Source organism: Pelobates fuscus, chromosome 9, assembly GCF_036172605.1.
Source record: "Pelobates fuscus isolate aPelFus1 chromosome 9, aPelFus1.pri, whole genome shotgun sequence".
Lineage (NCBI taxonomy): Eukaryota > Metazoa > Chordata > Amphibia > Anura > Pelobatidae > Pelobates > Pelobates fuscus.
The window spans coordinates 11,661,843-11,679,346 of NC_086325.1; the positions used below are offsets into that span (position 1 = coordinate 11,661,843).

Sequence of the window (17,504 nt, forward strand, 5' to 3'; positions counted from 1 at the left end):
TACCTATCTGTATGTGCGTCAGTGTGTGTATCTGAATGTTTGTCAGTTTGTGTATATATGTGTCTGTGTATCTGCATGCGTGCTAGTGTGTGTATACATGTGTCCATGTAACTGCATGTGTGTAAGTGTGTGCATCTGTGTTTATGTGCATCACTGTGTGTGTGTGGGGGGGGGTGGCATTGTATGTATATATGTGCATAAATCTCAGCATTCAAACGCTAACACTATACAGAAATACATCCCTGCATTCAAACATCAACACTACATACAATCACACCTCTGTATTAAACACATCCCATGCCACATAAATGCATACTTGTATTCAAACACCAACACTACATACAAACACATTCCTACATTCACACAAACATACTCAATGCAAAATCATGCTTACATTCAAACACACATACATTGCTCAGTGCTCTGGAAGGAGACACACAGAGGGGCTGGGGGGGAGTACGAAATGCACAAGAGGTGTAGTAAGAGACACACTAAACGTGTGATGAAATACATTGGGGGGTGTAAGACACAAATGGGGCAAAGGGGTACTACGAGACAACGAAATGAAGATGCAATTGCTTTGCTGGATGGGAGGTAGCAAAATGCATCTTTGACTGTGTAGCCAAAAGTCCTTGCACTGGACCTGCATCCCATCCCATCCCATAAAGTCTACCTCCCCCTCCCACACAGGCTGCAGAGGAAGAAATGCCACCCCTCACAATGTCACTGACTCGAACAACAGGCTAAATTAACAGTCTTTAATGGATGAGACTGATAGGAGTAATAAACCAGGGAACATTGTAAAGTTATAATCACAATGGAACATAAACGGAACCATGTGCAAAACATGAAGAACCTTGGGATATAGATCATCAGAGAAATGCAAGATCCAAGAAACACACTAAATAATGGCACGTTTCTGGCAACCTAGCAGAGACCAGGAAACAAGAACAAAACTACCAGCAAGCTGAGTGCAGTTACTGAATCCGGGCTAAACAGCAGATGATCTTTCAGGAATTATTAGGAAAATGTGCTTCTCGGACAATGAACTCAATGTGAACACATAGCAATGGGAAGACTGTAGATTTGGTATACTGGCAGGATCAAAACCAAGTGCATAACATGATGTATGTAGGTACAGATCCAGTAGTGAATAATATACAAGAGCTCATAATGTCAGTGATAGGGTCAGCTAAACATGCTCCCTAGAAAACTGCCATCCTTGGTGCAAACACCTGCTGAGATATCTAACTTGGCATTTTCTAGATTTCTTATTATCATTGGTCAGCTGCAGAGTGGAACCCAGCCCCATATATATAGGAATACATGCATCTCAATATTGGATACAAAACACACACAGACACACAAAAAAGAGAGGCACATACAACACACAAATGTTCAATGACAAAGAGACATTTTGTTCCTCTAACATTATTTACGGTAATTCACAGTAATTATTAAACAAACAGAAAATGCTAAAGGGTTGGTTCCAAGGGCTGGGCACAGTATTAAGGAATTTCAGCGAGGCACAGCATACATCATGTAGGTTGGAGGTCTTCCACCATTGGTTTTTGGCTCAGGTGTGATATCAATATCATTCTTATCTACTGTCGGCTTTAGTGTGAACATTTGCAAGATGGTGGTGAGGAAGAGAAAGAGTTCCATGCGAGCTAGACCCTCCCCTGCACACACACGTTTACCTGGACAAGATGATATGGAAGATAAGAACGTGAAACTTTCACTGGAGGAACTCTCTTCAAACATCCACAGACTATATTAAATATATTTTATTGATACAATAGTATTACCTGCAGAGAATGGTATGAAGGCTTCATTCTTTTTAAAACATCCGTTATCATCCAGAAAGTGACCAGGGTTAAACTCCTGGGGGTTCGTAAAGTACTTGGAGTCCTTTAACACCGAGGATAGTACTAGAAATAGTAAGGCTCCCTAAAACATGGATTTGTTTGAATTTAGACATTTATCAATTATTGATTATCAGAATATTGATCCTATGTAAAACATACATTCATAGAATTGTCCAAATGTTAAACTCTACTCACCTTGGGAATGTGAAATCCTCTGAAAGTTGTGTCTTTGCTGGCTGCATGGATCACTCCTGTTGGGATAATATCAGCCACTCTCTGGATTTCATGAATCACTGCATCTGTGTATGGCATCTTACTCCGGTCCTCCACTGATGGACTGCGATCTTTTCCAATTATACAGTCAATCTCATTCTGCACTTTCTCTGAAGAAGAAACAGAAAAAACATTTGACCTAAAAACTAAAATATTTGATGATGATTTTATTTTTTTGATTTACAGACCATTATTGCATGATATAGCAATGAGCTAATGCATTTTCTTTAGCATTGTGTGCGTAAGAAAATGCATTAGCTCATTGCTGTATCATGCAAGTAAATCCAGAAGATTTACTTAGGCTTTCATCAATAAAATCTAAACAAAAAAAAATACTCAATTACACCTGGGTTTACAGTTTGAAATGGTACATGACAAGGATGCCCCATCTCCCTGATACTATTTGCACTTTCTATGGAACCATTTTCTGCAAATGATCTGTTGCAATCCTTTTATCCCAGGCCTGACAGTGAAATCCCAAAATGATAAAATTGCTGCTTATGAAGATGTTTTGTTATTGTCCTTAAAGAACCACTATAAGCACCCAGACCACTTCAGCTCAATTAAGTGGTCTGGGTGCCAGGTCCCTCTAGTTTAAACCCTGCAGCTGAAAACATAGCAGTTCAGAGAAACTGCTATGCTCCACTGAGGGTTAATCCAGCCTCTAGTGGCTGTCTAACTTAAAATCACAGTGAGAAGACGCTGGGTGTTCATAGGAAAGCATTGAGTAATGCTTTCATATGGGCTGTTTGAATACGCGTGCGACTCTTGCAGGGGAGGGAGAGTTCCCCAGCAAAGAGGGAGCCCGGCGCTGGAGAAAGGTAATTGGCTGAAGGGGTTTTAACCCCTTCAGCCCAGCGTGCGGAGGACCTTGAGGGTGGGGGGGGGTGGGACGGGACTAATGACCCTGTAGTGCCAGGAAAATGAGTTTGTTAGTGCTCCTATAGTGCTCCTTTACCTAACACTATCTCATGTATTCCTATACTCTTGAAGGTTCTCTCCTTCTACACCAAAGTCTTAAGAAAAAACCTAAACCTGCATAAAACCGACATCCTTCCCTTAAACTTAGATGACACCCTTCTCACCTTCTTATTGGCAATGTACCACTTTCAGTTTTAATTCCTCTGACAATTTGCACCTATGGAAAAATCTGCCAGCAGATTTTAACAATGTTTATAATCTTAATTCTAATCCCTTAATTCATAATTATTTCCTGGCCTCTTGGCAAGATTTTGGAATTTTGTTACTTGGCAGAATTGCTTCTAAAAAGATGAATGCATTGCCAAGCTTCCTTTATTTCTTTCACACTCCTTTGGACATTCCAGATTTAAACAATGTATACTCTGTAGAGTTCATATGAGCCAAGAATAAAACAAGAGTTTGAACATTCCTGGTGGATTGGGTGGTCTTGGTCTGCCCCATTTTTAACATTACTACCAAGCAGCCAGATTAGCTCAAATCCAACACCTGCACATGGGAGTTGTGACAAACTTCCCTTCCCACATGTACTCTGACCTTAAATTTGAAATATCTCCTTGAATTCCCAATAATTCTCACTTAGTAAAATAACCCTGGATATATGTAACTAACTCCTGGAGTGTAGATATTTAGATGTCGATATCAACATATAGATATTGTCCATCGGCCTTCTATTACCTGCAAAACAAAGAGAATTCCGGAAAATAAACCATATGTGACATACTCCCCTGTCCAAGTGAGTTTGCCACGAGTTCCTGGAGGAGCTTGCTTGCCAGCCTCCTGCCCACAGACTATGGGCCCTGTAGGGAAACCTGTAAAAGACTACCGAAGTTGACCGACCGTTAGCACTGATTTCATGGAACTGTTTTGGGCATAGGACCATGTGCAAGGTTGGTCAAAATTATGAATTCCATAGAATTTTTTAACCTCTGTACTGATTTGGGTGATTTTTGGATATGTTGGTCACCCAGGTCAGGGCTATCAGGGGATGTGGGGATGTCATGTGTTTTGGGGTATTTTGGGGACTTTATAGAAAAGCATGTTTTTCTGTGCTTGGAGATAATTGGATCAGAATTAGTAGAGTTTCTGATCCAATTATCTCCCAAGCTGAGGGGAGGGATTGTGTGCTGTGTGTGGGAGTGCCTTACATTGTAAATGTGTTATTAATGGTTTGTAAGTTTGTGTCCCTGTCCCCAGCAAGGTCCATGTGGGAGTACCCCTTGCATGGGGATTGTCATATAAGGTCAAGTGTGGCACCATTAAAATCTATTCCAGCTTACACTCCAAAACTGTGTGTTGTCCTGTTATTGGAGGGAAAGAAGATTTACTCCTGTGTCTGCTGTTCCAGCTTGCAGGAGATTCAAATGGGAAAGTCCTTGTAAGGACTAGAACTCCCAGGACTGAGTGTCGCCCAGTGCCTTGGGGTGTCTAGAGCTAATTCCCCATTCGGCTCCAGGAAGGAGCGGTTCCAGGGCCCCAGTCAAGCCATGGCGACTGTCGACAGAAGTGCTGCAGTTTGTCCCGTGTTCCAGCTAGTAAGCAGTCGTTGGAGGAGGTACCCAGCCAGGGGTACAGGGAGCTCCGTTACAGGAGTGAAGAGATGCGTGGTCCTGGAGCATCAAACTTTTGGAATGTTCTCCCCTATTTCTATATCTGGTTCCTAAGACAAGCCTGACTGCTAATACTTAAAACTACCACCAAATACTTCTGGGATAAATTGAATAAAAAGTTTCCTTTAATAAATCTACTCTTACCCTAATTTTGATGAATAGATCTTTTCTCCCAGGCATAATCAGATCAGACTATTCCCCTTTTATCCCCTGCTGTCATATTACCCACTAAGTAACTAGTGTTGCAGATTTACTAACTCATTAGTGTTGCAGACTGTTTTTTCAGCTTTGTAACTTTTCAGATTATTATTGCTATCTGACGAGACAGACTGTGGAATTAACTGTCTAGCTCATAGATCGGTGCTCCGCTCTCTAGTCTGCAACATTACTGACAGTTACCAGTTTTTTATACTGGGGGGCTAGACGTCTTGTATCTGTATCACAGATCCGTCTAGTATGTATTTTTAACTCACAATTTTGGTTGTTTATATCACAGCACACGCATATTTTGTTTAATAAAACTTTATTTTTTCCTGTTCATCTAAATAATAATTGGTTTACCTGGCATACAATAAGTCCATTGGCTATCTTGATATCCCATTTATGCATATACTCTGCATTATACATTAGATACATCATTTCCTGTTCTCCATAAAAAATATTAACTCATTTGGAAAGCTTATCCAACAATGTTAAATCAAGGCCTACATTTGAAAAAGCATGTTTACATTCTCCAGTTTAACAAAGCCGAATACTTTCTATTTAAACATCCCTGATGTTAAACCCCTTAAGGACAGACGACGGATATATTCCATCATGATTCCCTTTTATTCCCGAAGTTGTGTCATTAAGGGGTTAAACCCCCTGCTGGAACACACTCATATATGTTGACTTGGGAGCGGGATTTGGGAACCCCCCTTGGATCTTATAGGTTGGTCTTTGGTATATAGCTTACAAAACACTGTTTAGGCCATATCTTACCCTGATTGATCTCTATAAGATCCGAAGGTGCATTCATCCCATGTATCGTTCTCTTAACATCCAGAGCAGGGTGAACAATAAGTCAACCCTATGCAGTTAGACATGTGCCCAGAAGCATAAATTTGATAGAACTTAGTAGAACTCAGAATAAGCTCGACTTGCTATATCTAGACTCTCTGTTAATACAGTGATTTCAAAACCAAAGGAAGCAGCAGAGATGGATACACTAATGGCTCTGGTCCATGATACCTCCAAAAGTTATAATAAAATGTGGGACCCTTGGGATCATAATTTTAACACTGCTTTATCCACTTACAGCCTATGAACCAACTTGGTCTTTCATCTCTTTCCTCTATTCACATCCCAACTTCTGCTATCTTCCCCTCTCCAATGGAATGATATCCTATATCTTCATCTCCCTTCTCTATTTTCTTCTTTCCTTTTCTTCGTCATTTTTTTCATACATAAGTCGCTCTTGTGTTGGACTTTCTATTTTCAGTCTCTGAAACGCTCTCCTTTATTGCGTTTTCCTCCCTTCTTATCCTCAGGCTCCAGTATTGTTACTTTGCTCTACCTCCTTAGTGTGGATTTTGCTTCCCTTATAAACTCTATAATAATGATATTATTCGTACTTGTCTATTTGTTCCCTGTCTTATGGTGGGCGCTATTTAAGACCATTGTTATTTCTCTGTAAGTTCTTCTTTGTTTATTGCCACTGCAGTTTATTTATATTAAAAGCTAATAAAAAAGAACTAATCATGATATTTCATGCACAAGTTACTCGCAGGTGATTAAGTCCCATGCAATGATTACTGGAATGTGGGTGCTTACTATGGACACATGGACTCCATTATCAGAACTTTGTAGTAACTAACAAAAAAAAATGTTCTTTAAAGAAATATCATTGAAGAACGTTACCTTGTATCTCTGGATACTTGAGAAAAATCAGGAATCCGTATCTCAGTGTTGTACTTGTGGTCGCTGTTCCAGCAAAAAACAAGTCCAACATTGTTCCCCATAAATTTTCATTGTGAAATTCAGTGTTTGGATAATGTTTTTCCTGGAGAAACATATTTAATATTTTGTTTTAGAAACCATTCACCTCCTTCCAATATGCAACATGCAGCTGGATATAGAGCTTGTATAGAGTAACAATTCGTAATTCACCAATTCCCTACCTCCTCCATCTTTATTAGGAAGCTGTCTATGAAGTCCCTCGGGCAGTTTGAATCTAAAGTCTGTTGGTGTGATTTTGCTTTATCCATTACAAACTGCTTTAATTTGCCAAAGGTTCTGAAAACTTTCTGATGAGGACCAGGGATATGTTGAAGAACATTTGGGAACACTTGAAGAACCTGTAATAAATTGTAAATATTACAGTATGTGTCATTCTCACCTCTGTTCACGGCCGTCTTTAACGCGGGTCAAACTGGGCAGCTGCCCCGGGCCCAGTTACTCCTGGGGGACCCGAAGCAGCTGCACTGTGGGCCCCGCTGGCCTCAAATATTTCTCATCCTATGGCCGGTAATCCACACACTAAGGAGGCCCACCGGGTGGCCCATGCACAAAGGGCCACCCGGTGGGCTTCTGGCCCTTGCTTTTCAGCAGCCGGCTGGGAGGAAGTGACGGCTGCGCGTCACTTCCTCCCACAAAGAGAGTAGCGCGCAGGAAAGAAAAGTAGGCAGAGTGGAGTGGGGCTGGCCGAGAGAGCCCGACCCACACTCCCAACAACTTCAGCCACCAGCATGAAAGGTGGGAAACTGGAGGGTTTTAAAGTGTACATTTTTTTGTGTCAGTATGTGTGTGTGTGTATGCCTGTCAGTGTGTGTGTGTCAGTATGTCTGTGTGTGTGTCAGTATATCTGTGTGTCTCTGTGTGTCAGTATGTCAGTAGGTGTGTGTCAGTATGTCTGTCAGTAGGTCTGTGTGTGTCAGTATGTGTGTGTGTCTTTATGTGTGTCAGTATGTGTGTGTGTCAGTATGCCTGTCAGTGTCAGTATGTCTGTCAGTGTGTGTCAGTATATCTGTGTGTCAGTATGTCTGTGTGTGTGTCAATATATCTGTGTGTGTGTCAGCATGTCTGTGTGTGTCTCAGCATGTCTGTGTGTGTTTTAGTATGTCTGTGTATGTGTGTCAGTATATCTGTGTCAGTATGTCTGTGTGTGTGTCAGTATGTCTGTCAGTGTCAGTATGTCTGTCAGTGTGTGTGTCAGTATGTCTGTCAGTGTCAGTATGTCTGTCAGTGTGTGTGTCAGTATATCTGTGTGTCAGTATGTCTGTGTGTGTGTCAATATATCTGTGTGTGTGTCAGCATGTCTGTGTGTGTCTCAGCATGTCTGTGTGTGTTTTAGTATGTCTGTATATGTGTGTCAGTATATCTGTGTCAGTATGTCTGTGTGTGTGTCAGTATGACTGTGTGTGTGTGTGTGTGTGTGTGTGTTTCAGTGTGTATATATCTCTGTGTGTGTATATGTGCATACATCTCAGCATTCACACACTAACACTACACACAAATACACCCCTGCATTCAAATTTCAACACTACGTACAAACACATGTCTGTGTTACACACCAAAATGATATGTAAATACACCCCTGCATTCAAAAACCAACGCTACACAAATACATGCTTGCAATCACGCCAACACCACATACAAACATATTCCATTCAAAAACCTGTTTACATTCAAACGCACAAAAACTGCTTAGTGCTAAATACAGACCTGCAAACACGGGTAAATGGTAGAGTCCCAGCTGTCAATGCATTTCTGGAGTTAGACGACAAATGGGGATCTACCTTTTAATCACCCGTGCGACAGGGAGGCCCCCAAAAATTCTTGCACCTCTGTACTTTAGGTCCGCCACTGCATTGGGGTGGAGGGTGTGATTGCATGCCTAGGGAGGGGGGACAGGGTCCAGGGGGCCCCAAGCAAATGCTTAGCCCAGGGTCCAGTCGATATTAAAGACGGCCCTGCCTCTGTTTTTAGGTTTCTGAAAGAAACATTTAAATAATATTCTTTCAATTCATTTCCTTCAATTTGACGGTAGGACATTTATTGACCTGTCCGGAGGTTGAATTAATGTGTGAAAAGAGGTCTCTGAAACTTTGTAGAAGGTTCTTAAAATCCTTGTCTTCATAGTCAAACCTCTCACCAAATACAATGGAGCAGATTATATTGGAGACGGCCTGTCCCACGAGGAGTGCGGCATCAAATGGGGTGTCTGTTAGGAGTATTGGTAAATATATTAAGCATACCCTTCTTATATAGAAATGATTCCTGTGGTAATAAAAAGAGTTACATTTTCAATAACAAAAAAGATAAATGAAAATGGTCGCTCTGCATAACACTTTAATATATTCACATCATGCTATGTCTTTCCTGATGGCAGACTTGGAGATTAATTTCATTGAGAAGTTCAAAGTGTCCAAATTTAGGCTGACTGGGTTATCATATGAATTTTCCAAACCACCACCAAGTAGACTAATAATGAAACAAGCAACTGGCGCAATGGTCAAGCTTGTTCGTTTTAATCTTCTGCCTGTGGCACCAGAAAAAGAGATGATTGATGGCTACGGTGCAATCACTAAATGTTGATTTTATTCACAGATCAAGTGAGCAATAGAGGCATAAAAGGAGCAATAACATCTATTAAAAAAATAACCAATAGAAATATATATAATAAACAGCTCCTGCTGTTTCCCTCTACTGGTTACTGGACCTGTGAATAAAATCATTTAATCGACATTTAGTGTCTGTCCCCAAACCATTAATTTCCTTTTTTTTTTGGTGCCATAGCTAGAACTCCGAATCACAAATGAAACTACACAACTCATCCACTGTCCGTTTCCTTTGTGTCGTGATTCTTGAATGACCCACTAATCAACCAATTTGTTTGAAACTGGATGCAAAAGTTTAATTTGTAATGGTCTAAAAAGTCAAGCAAGCTTGTGATTGGCTAAGTCACTAGCTCATTTGGTGGAACCTAAATGCTTGCGGATTATCAACAAAAGCAGAGATTACAAATATGAGTAAAATTGTAAGCTTCTTTGGGCTTCACCTACTTCTCCCGGATGTCACACACGTTTTTGTTTGAATTAAATATTTGTCTTGTTGTACCTCATAGTGAAATATGTTGGTGCTATATAAATAATTGTAATTGAGTATCCCTATTATTTTTAATATTTTTGTTTTATTGCTCTTGTATATATCTATTTTAATGTGTTAGTTATATTGACCATTAAACAAAACGGAATGGGTCACCTCCAGCGCAAAGTATCACTTTAAACTACTATGAAGTAGTGTTCTTTAATCTATTTTATTGAGTGTACTTTTTTCTCTTTAATGTTTTAATATAGAAGGAGTGTTTTAAATGTAATAAAACATGTGTGAATTGCTTTTTTGCCTCCGAGGTAATATAGAGAGTTTTTGTAGTATTTAATCTAAAATTCAAATGCATACTGTCTTCACCGACCGTGTTTTTTTCTGAATTCTTCTGCGAGAGAACGAGCTTCCTCCTGAATTCTCTCCTCAATGCCTCTCTTCCCCATTCCAAAATTTCTCAAAGTCGTGAGCGAGAATCTACGCAATGTCTTCCATCTCTCCCCATTGCTCACTACGATCCCTTAAAACATCATAAAAGAAGCGTAACTGATATGGCTTGTTTAGCATCTTTGACTTTGTAAAACCTTCTGCACCACAAACGCAATAGAAAATAGTATCACTTTGTCAGATTTTTTATTACAGAAAATTGCATACAATAAATATGTGTGTTGTATATTGTTTTGTAATGCACTCTAAGTTAATTTCTTAATGTCACTTTAATGACCATTGTAAATAATGTGAAGGGGTTTTCCTCTATTATCAAGAACCAAAAGTGAATTTTCATTTTTTATTTTTTTTACAAAGATGTTATAGCTTATTTTCAGGAATTTGTTATGTTTGAGCGACCATCTTTAAATCCTCTTTGGTCTTGGTTAACACTTTTTTTCTACCGCCACACGCTAATTGAATAGGTTAAATTGTCCAAGAGCATGCTTTTGAGATGCATTAAAAGCAAGGTTTTGGGAGAAAACAATAGCTCTCAGCTAACTGTATTCTCATTGGGTGGCTAATTGATGATTGCATATCTCCTTTTCCCCAGCACAAACTTCTATTAACCCCTTCAGGACAGAGTCAATCGTACACGTTCTGATCAAAACAAAACGTAAACAAAAACTGGAATTTGCGCTATATGTCTGTTCAACCGCAATTCACCTCTTTCATATTATATGCACCCACACTTATTATACATCATTTTGTTCAGGGGAAACAGGGCTTTAATTTCATATGAACTGTTCATATATGAAACATAATGTATTATGAATAAAATAAAAAAAACTGTGTGAAATGTAAATTATTTTTAAAAATGTGTAGTTCCGCCTCACATATTAGCTGTAAATGTCATAATACTGTTAGCTTTTACTGCAAAAAGAGCACATATTTGGATTCAGAAAAGTCTCACGAGTACAACAGTAGCCCCCATTAACAGTTTTTATGGTGTTTTGAAAAGTTACAGGGTCAAATATAGCACATTCCATTTTTCAGGTTTTTCACATTGAAATTTGCTAGATTAGTAATGTTACCTTTGAGACTGTGTGGTAGCCCAGAAATGAGATTTACCCCCATGATGGCATACCATTTGCAAAAGTAGACTACCCAAGATCTTATAACTGGGGTATGTCCAGTCTTTTGTAGTAGCCACTTAGTCACACTGGCCAAAGTTAGCATTCATATTTGTTTTTGTGTGAAACAAGTAAAAAAACTAATATCTGGCCAGTGTTTGTGACTAAGTGGCTACTAAAAAAATACTGGACATACCCCTTTTGCAATACCTTGGTTTGTCTACTTTTGCAAATGGTATGCCATCATGGGGGTAATTTGTATTCCTGGGCTACCATACGGTCTCAAAAGGCAACATAACCAATCTGATAAATTTTGATCTGAAAAAAATTAAATGCAAGCCTTATGTTTGACTCTGTAACTTTCCAAAACACCATAAAACCTGTACATGGGGGGTACTGTTATACTTGGGAGACTTCACTAAACACAAAAATAAGTGTTTTAGAACAGTAAAACATATTACAACAATAATATCGTCAGTAAAAGTGCAGTTTATGTGTGAAAAATTTAAAAAAATTTCACTTTTACTAAAAATATCATTGTTGTAATACAAGTTACCATTTTGAAACACTAATGTTTGTGTTCAGCGAAGTCTCCCGAGTAAAACAGTACCCCCGATGTACATGTTTTATGGTGTCTTGGAAAGTTACACGGTTAAATAGAGTGCTTGCAATTCAAATTATCTGCACTTTCTGCCTGGGTTGTCAGGCATGTCAATCAAATTGTAATTAATTAAATCACATAATTATGTTAAAAGATTACTTAAATATACATGTAGAATTTTAATATATATACAGTTATGTAGTTATTTATGTAATTATATATATTTAGGATATATATATATATTTGCGGTTATTTGTATTTTATATTGTCGGGATCCTGTGGGCGGCTGCGAGGGGAGGCTGCACTCCGCTCGCAGTACTCACCCTCCAGCCGTCTGCGGTCCCCTCCTCCACGTGGGCTCGGCGAGCGGCATCCCTCCAGCCTCGGATGCCGCCTGCGTATTCCTCCATGTCCCCCAGCGGCAGCATGCATGGCGCTGCACGCTGGGAGACCGCCCAAGATATGACACGGCTGTCAGGCAGTCTGGGCTGTCAGGCAGTCCTCCTGAAGAGGATCGCGGCGGAGGTAAGTAAATCTTACCTCCTGGGGGCTTAAGACGTTGCGGCGTTCTATGCCGCCGCAACGGCTTTAAAGACCATTATAATGGGGGCGGCATAGAACGCTGTAACAGCGTTAAGGGGTTAAAAAGAGTCCAAGGCAGAATGCGCACACAGACAGAGGAGGTAAAGGCAGGCATGTTCTAGCCTGGTATGCCTAAAACTTCCACTAGCCCTGAGGAGCTAATGGTAGCAGAAGAAGACCTCTCTGTCTGATTACAAGCGAGGGAGGTGTTGAGACAATCACTGGTAAAAGTGCCAATTTCTATTACATTTTTCATCTATTGCTATATCCAAAAAATCTTCCCATGAATTTATCAGATTGTGCCTGCTAGTTTTCTCCTTTTTACTACTAAATAACAGACCATTAGACACTTGAAGAGTTTGTTATTCATTGTTTGCTATTTGTGTACCTACTCTACTCCACTCACTATATGGGTATGATTAATATTGGCATCATACAAAGAGGCCAGAGGTAGTAGTGGTCAGAAAACTATTTGCTGACGAGCCCTATACGCTCTGTTCCAAGGTGGGAGGCCACTTACCATAATTTTTGAACAACAATTCAATGAGACCCATGTTTCCCCTGTCACTAAATACATCACTGTGATCCACAAGAGCCTCTTTCACTGCATCGTACCCTGTAAAAACCACTGCATTTTGACCGGCGAGAGAAAGTGCGTACACAGGTCCGTAAATCTTACTCATCTGCAGAGACACAAAGACGATGCTTATCAAATGCTATGTAATTATACATGTCTGAATAATAATATCTCATTGCAGATTAAACAATTTCTAATGCATTAATAGTAGTAAAAAAAATTATAATAATGATCAAAGTGTTGGTTACAGCAGCAACAATTTCAAAAAAATCACTACAGCTAGAAACCTATGGCTACAAAAACAAGTTACGTAGTGAGCTCTACCTCTGTAGGTCTTTGTGACTGTAATGCCCCACACGATCAGGGTTGTTAACTAAAGTGAGAATTCAAAGTGAACTTCATATTTAACCCCTTAAGGACCAAACTTCTGGAATAAAAGGGAATCATGACATGCCACACATGTCATGTGTCCTTAAGGGGTTAAAGGGACACTATAGTCACCTAAACAACTTTAGCTTAATGAAGCAGTTTTAGTGTATAGATCATTCCTCTCAGGTTTCACTGCTCAATTCACTGCCATTTAGGAGTTAAATCAATTTGTTTCTGTTTATGCAGCCATTGCCACACCTTCCTTGGCTCTGATTGACAGAGCCTGCATGAAAAACTGGTTTCACTTTCAATCTGATGTAATTTACCTTAAACAAACGGATCTCTTTCTCTGTAAATTGAAATTTATTCACATACAGGAGGCTCTTGCAGGGTCTAGCAAGCTATTAACATAGCAGGGGATAAGAAAATCTAAATTAAACAGAACTTGCAATAAAGGAAGGATAAACTTTAGATGACTCTTTACAGGAAGTGTTTAGAAAGGCTGTGCAAGTCACCTGCAGGGAGGTGTGACTAGGGTTAATAAACAAAGTGATTTAACTCCTAAATGGCAGAGAATTGAGCAGTGACACTGCAGAGGCATGATCTATACACCAAAACTGCTTCATTAATCAAAAGTTGTTTTGGTGACTATTGTGTCATAGGCCAAAATAGCAGAACTGGAAAAATTCTCGAAGTCAGCTATCCTTCCAGAACAGCTACCTTGGCCTAAAATTTGAAATTCACTATAGTAAATAACCCGTAAATCCCACAAACCTACAATTAGAATTCAGAATCCCAATAAATCTTCTACATCGAATATTCTGATTGGAAGGAACCTGTTAGAATGTATCATTATTGATGTTAATAATTACTCCATTGTCAATTCAGCTATTTCGGCCCCTTTATTTTTTTATAAAAAAAATATAAAAATAAAATCACTTTAAGTTCCTGATAATAGAGGGAAAACCGTGAACATTATCTATTATAACCTTAAATAGTTTGTTTTGTTTGTTTGTTTGTTTTGCTTTATTATTTTTTTTAACAATTCTATTTATAAATATATTTTAAATTAACGCCTTGTGCAATAATAATGCTCCACCATCAATAACATATTTTATTTTAATATTTTATATTGTGAATTATTAGTGTAATTACCGGTAATTTGCTCATGCTAACATTAAACTCTTTTGAAACAATGTCCTTCAATTTTCTCTGTTATACAGATGTTCATTCACTTTATTTATGGCCCTGAATTATCTTTTTTTGCTGCTGATCTGTGTTTCACCAGACAGCAGCACATTTCCTGTGTGTGATTATACTATAAACATCCAGTTACTGTACGTTACGTGTTGCTCGCGTTGGGTATAGTCAGCATTTTTTAAATGTTGTTCTGTATTAGAACCTTCACATGACCTTTGTAATCACAAGTTGTTGTGTGATGTGTATTCTTAACACTTTCGCTACTAATAGTGTATACACAGGGTTTCATATTTCATTGCTTATAAAGTAAAATAAACAATGTTACAATACTATAAAGAGGGCATAGTCTTAAATGAGAGGGACAAAGGTTTAAAAATAATATCAGGAAATATTACTTTACTGAGAGGGTAGTGGATGCATGGAATAGCCTTCCAGCTCAAGTGGTAGAGGTTAACACAGTAAAGGAGTTACAGCATGGGTGGGATAGACATAAGGCTATCCTAACTATAAGATAAGGCCAGGGACTAATGAAAGTATTTCGAAAATTGGGCAGACTAGATGGGCTGAACGGTTCTTATCTGCCGTCACATTCTATGTTACAGCCCACTTACTACCAAATATTACTGCAAAGCTGGTTTAAATAAACAAACAAAAATGCAATTCTTTAAATTTCTTGTAATTATTTTTTATGTTTTAAAAACAATTGAACAGCAATACACATGAAAAATCATTGATTATAATCCCTTGGACTTTACAGTCTCATCCCCATGGTAAGTATTTCTCCAACAGCCATGACTAATCTCAGAGCGTAAACAATAGCAACAGATACACAGAGCCAGACACGCACAGCAGCTTCACTTCCACTTTAACTCTTCACTAACCAGGCAGTAGGCAGCCATGACATTCCTCGAAAACGCAAGAGAGTCAAGATAAAAATATATTGACATCATTTACATTGAGTAAATACAGACTTTGGACAAATTAAAGCTATATCTTTAATAGATAACAGGACCAGGTCTTGTGAATTGAGTTATGAACTCCTGAATATTTGATTTATAAAGAATTGTATAAATAATCCTTCCAAACAATTAATTCAGGTTTAGCTCTCACCTTAACCAGGTCCCGGGGTAATTCTGTCATGTTGAGGTCCAGAATGTTGCCCAGGAGGGGGAATGGTTTGGGCCCTGGGAGTGCATTTTCTGGTTTCGTTTTGCCCCTCCATGTGATTAGGTAAATCAGGAGGGTGACACAGGTGACCAGAAGTAATATCCCTGTGAGTCCCAGCTCCATTGTGACATTAACCGTCGGGACGATCTCTCAGTTAAAGGATCAGCATTATTATATAGGGTAGAGTGAGCTCCGTGTGAACACACTGGGTGTGTCTGTAGCTACACAGTAACTAGTATTGCTTGTTACATGCTAGAATGGTATAGACTGGATTACAAATAATTCTGGTCACATTCAGGAACAAAAAAATGTAAGCATATATGGAAGAAGGAGATTCTCTGGGCTGTAACAATGAAGTCATGAAAAAAGGTAGAATTTTTCATAAACCAGTTAATTCTAAGGAAGTTAGTAAAACAACATTTATTTTACATACTAATAATAAAAGGAGTGACTTTTTCCATGAGTGGAGGTTTTGGGGGACACAGCCAGGTCTCTCCAGCATATTACTTTAGATAGCCCACCTACAGGTTACAGGTGATGGTATTCGTTTCCGTTACTTTTAGCTATAGCAGCCCACTCGCTAGCTTTTTTTAATCCTCGCACTGCTGGAATGTAAATGCTGAGCAGCTGACGGCTGCACACTGTTTATATATATTTATTAATCGTCTTTGCATGCTCTTGCCTTGTGAAGAGGGAATGAGATATGGGTCCTTAAATGGGATGTAGGGGAACAAAACGTGTGTGGACTGTCTGGCAATGGAATTAGTTAAGGTTAAGGTAATTGCTTTTGCTATTTCGGTCTCTCTAACACTGTGGCCCCTCGTGCTGTTTCATGCTCTCTAATACTCTCGAGGTTTTGGTCTCTCTATCACGGTGGCCCCTTGTGCTGTTTCAGTATCTCTAACACTCTTGCTGTTTCGGTCTCTCTAACACTCTGCCCCCTTTCTTCTACACTTGCTACATCCACCTTTTTTCTGTCTCAGACTGCATACCAAGGGCTCACTTGCACCAAGCTGATGGTGCTGTCTGCATGGTACGCCCTTAGTTGGCCAGCCTTCAGGATTGGCAGGCAGACTGACATGCACCCACGCCAAGCTGACCCTCCAATTCTTTCGGTAGCTTTCTGGACTTCCTGTCCATCCCTGGTTCGCATCACTGGCCCACCCTTTTTTTATCTATATGCAGCAAACAGTTCCGAGCCCATATTTTAATTTTTTGATCCAGATTCAGCTCAGTCAGGAGGAAATCCAGATCCGACTCAGACTTATTCAGAGCATGTTTTGTTCAAAACGGCCCTTTATGCAACCAAATGATTTTGTCCCATTCAATACAGGACCAAACCAAGACTGTTACTTTAATGGAACGAATTGTCAAATAATCATTCCTTAGTCCTAATGCATTAGATAGAAAATATTACTCCTTCCATACAGTCTACTTCCCCAGCCATACAGTCTCTCCTCCTCTCATTCAGTCTGCTCCCTCCCTTCAATACTTCTGCCATACAGCCTGCACCCCTTCCCATACACTCTACACCCCTTCCCATACAATCTGAACCCCCTCCCATTCAGCCTGCACCACCTCCCACACAGCCTGCTCCACTTCCCATACAGAATGCTCCACTTCCCATACAGTCTGAAC

General features: G+C 39.5%; 1 protein-coding gene across 2 annotated transcripts; it reads right to left on the reverse strand.

Annotated features, from left to right (window-relative positions):
* Nucleotides 1-1,188: 1,188 nt before the first annotated feature.
* Nucleotides 1,189-16,108, reverse strand: LOC134572295 (cytochrome P450 2B4-like). 2 transcript variants are annotated; one of them, XM_063431175.1, is made up of 9 exons: nt 15,810-16,108; nt 13,074-13,236; nt 10,182-10,331; nt 8,770-8,930; nt 6,889-7,065; nt 6,629-6,770; nt 2,064-2,251; nt 1,809-1,950; nt 1,189-1,700 (listed from the first exon to the last, which is right to left on the reverse strand). In XM_063431175.1, exons 1-9 carry the CDS (start codon nt 15,987-15,989, stop codon nt 1,519-1,521), a joined length of 1,485 nt encoding a protein of 494 aa, XP_063287245.1. In that variant the 5' UTR covers nt 15,990-16,108; the 3' UTR covers nt 1,189-1,518. The 2 variants fall into 2 exon arrangements, with proteins under 2 accessions (XP_063287245.1, XP_063287246.1); XM_063431176.1 differs by lacking the exon at nt 1,809-1,950 and having other exon boundaries at nt 1,574-1,700.
* Between the last annotated feature and the right edge of the window lie 1,396 nt (nt 16,109-17,504).

Bases quoted from the DNA above. Each gene is read 5' to 3' on its own strand.
- LOC134572295 (XM_063431175.1), bottom strand. From the start codon at position 15,989: ATGGAGCTGGGACTCACAGGGATATTACTTCTGGTCACCTGTGTCACC. The intron at 7,066-8,769 runs GTCAATAAATGT...AATTTATTACAG, and splicing joins TTAATTCAACCTCCGGACAG to GTTCTTCAAGTGTTCCCAAA. The intron at 2,252-6,628 runs GTAACGTTCTTC...TTTCTTCTTCAG, and splicing joins CAAGTATCCAGAGATACAAG to AGAAAGTGCAGAATGAGATT.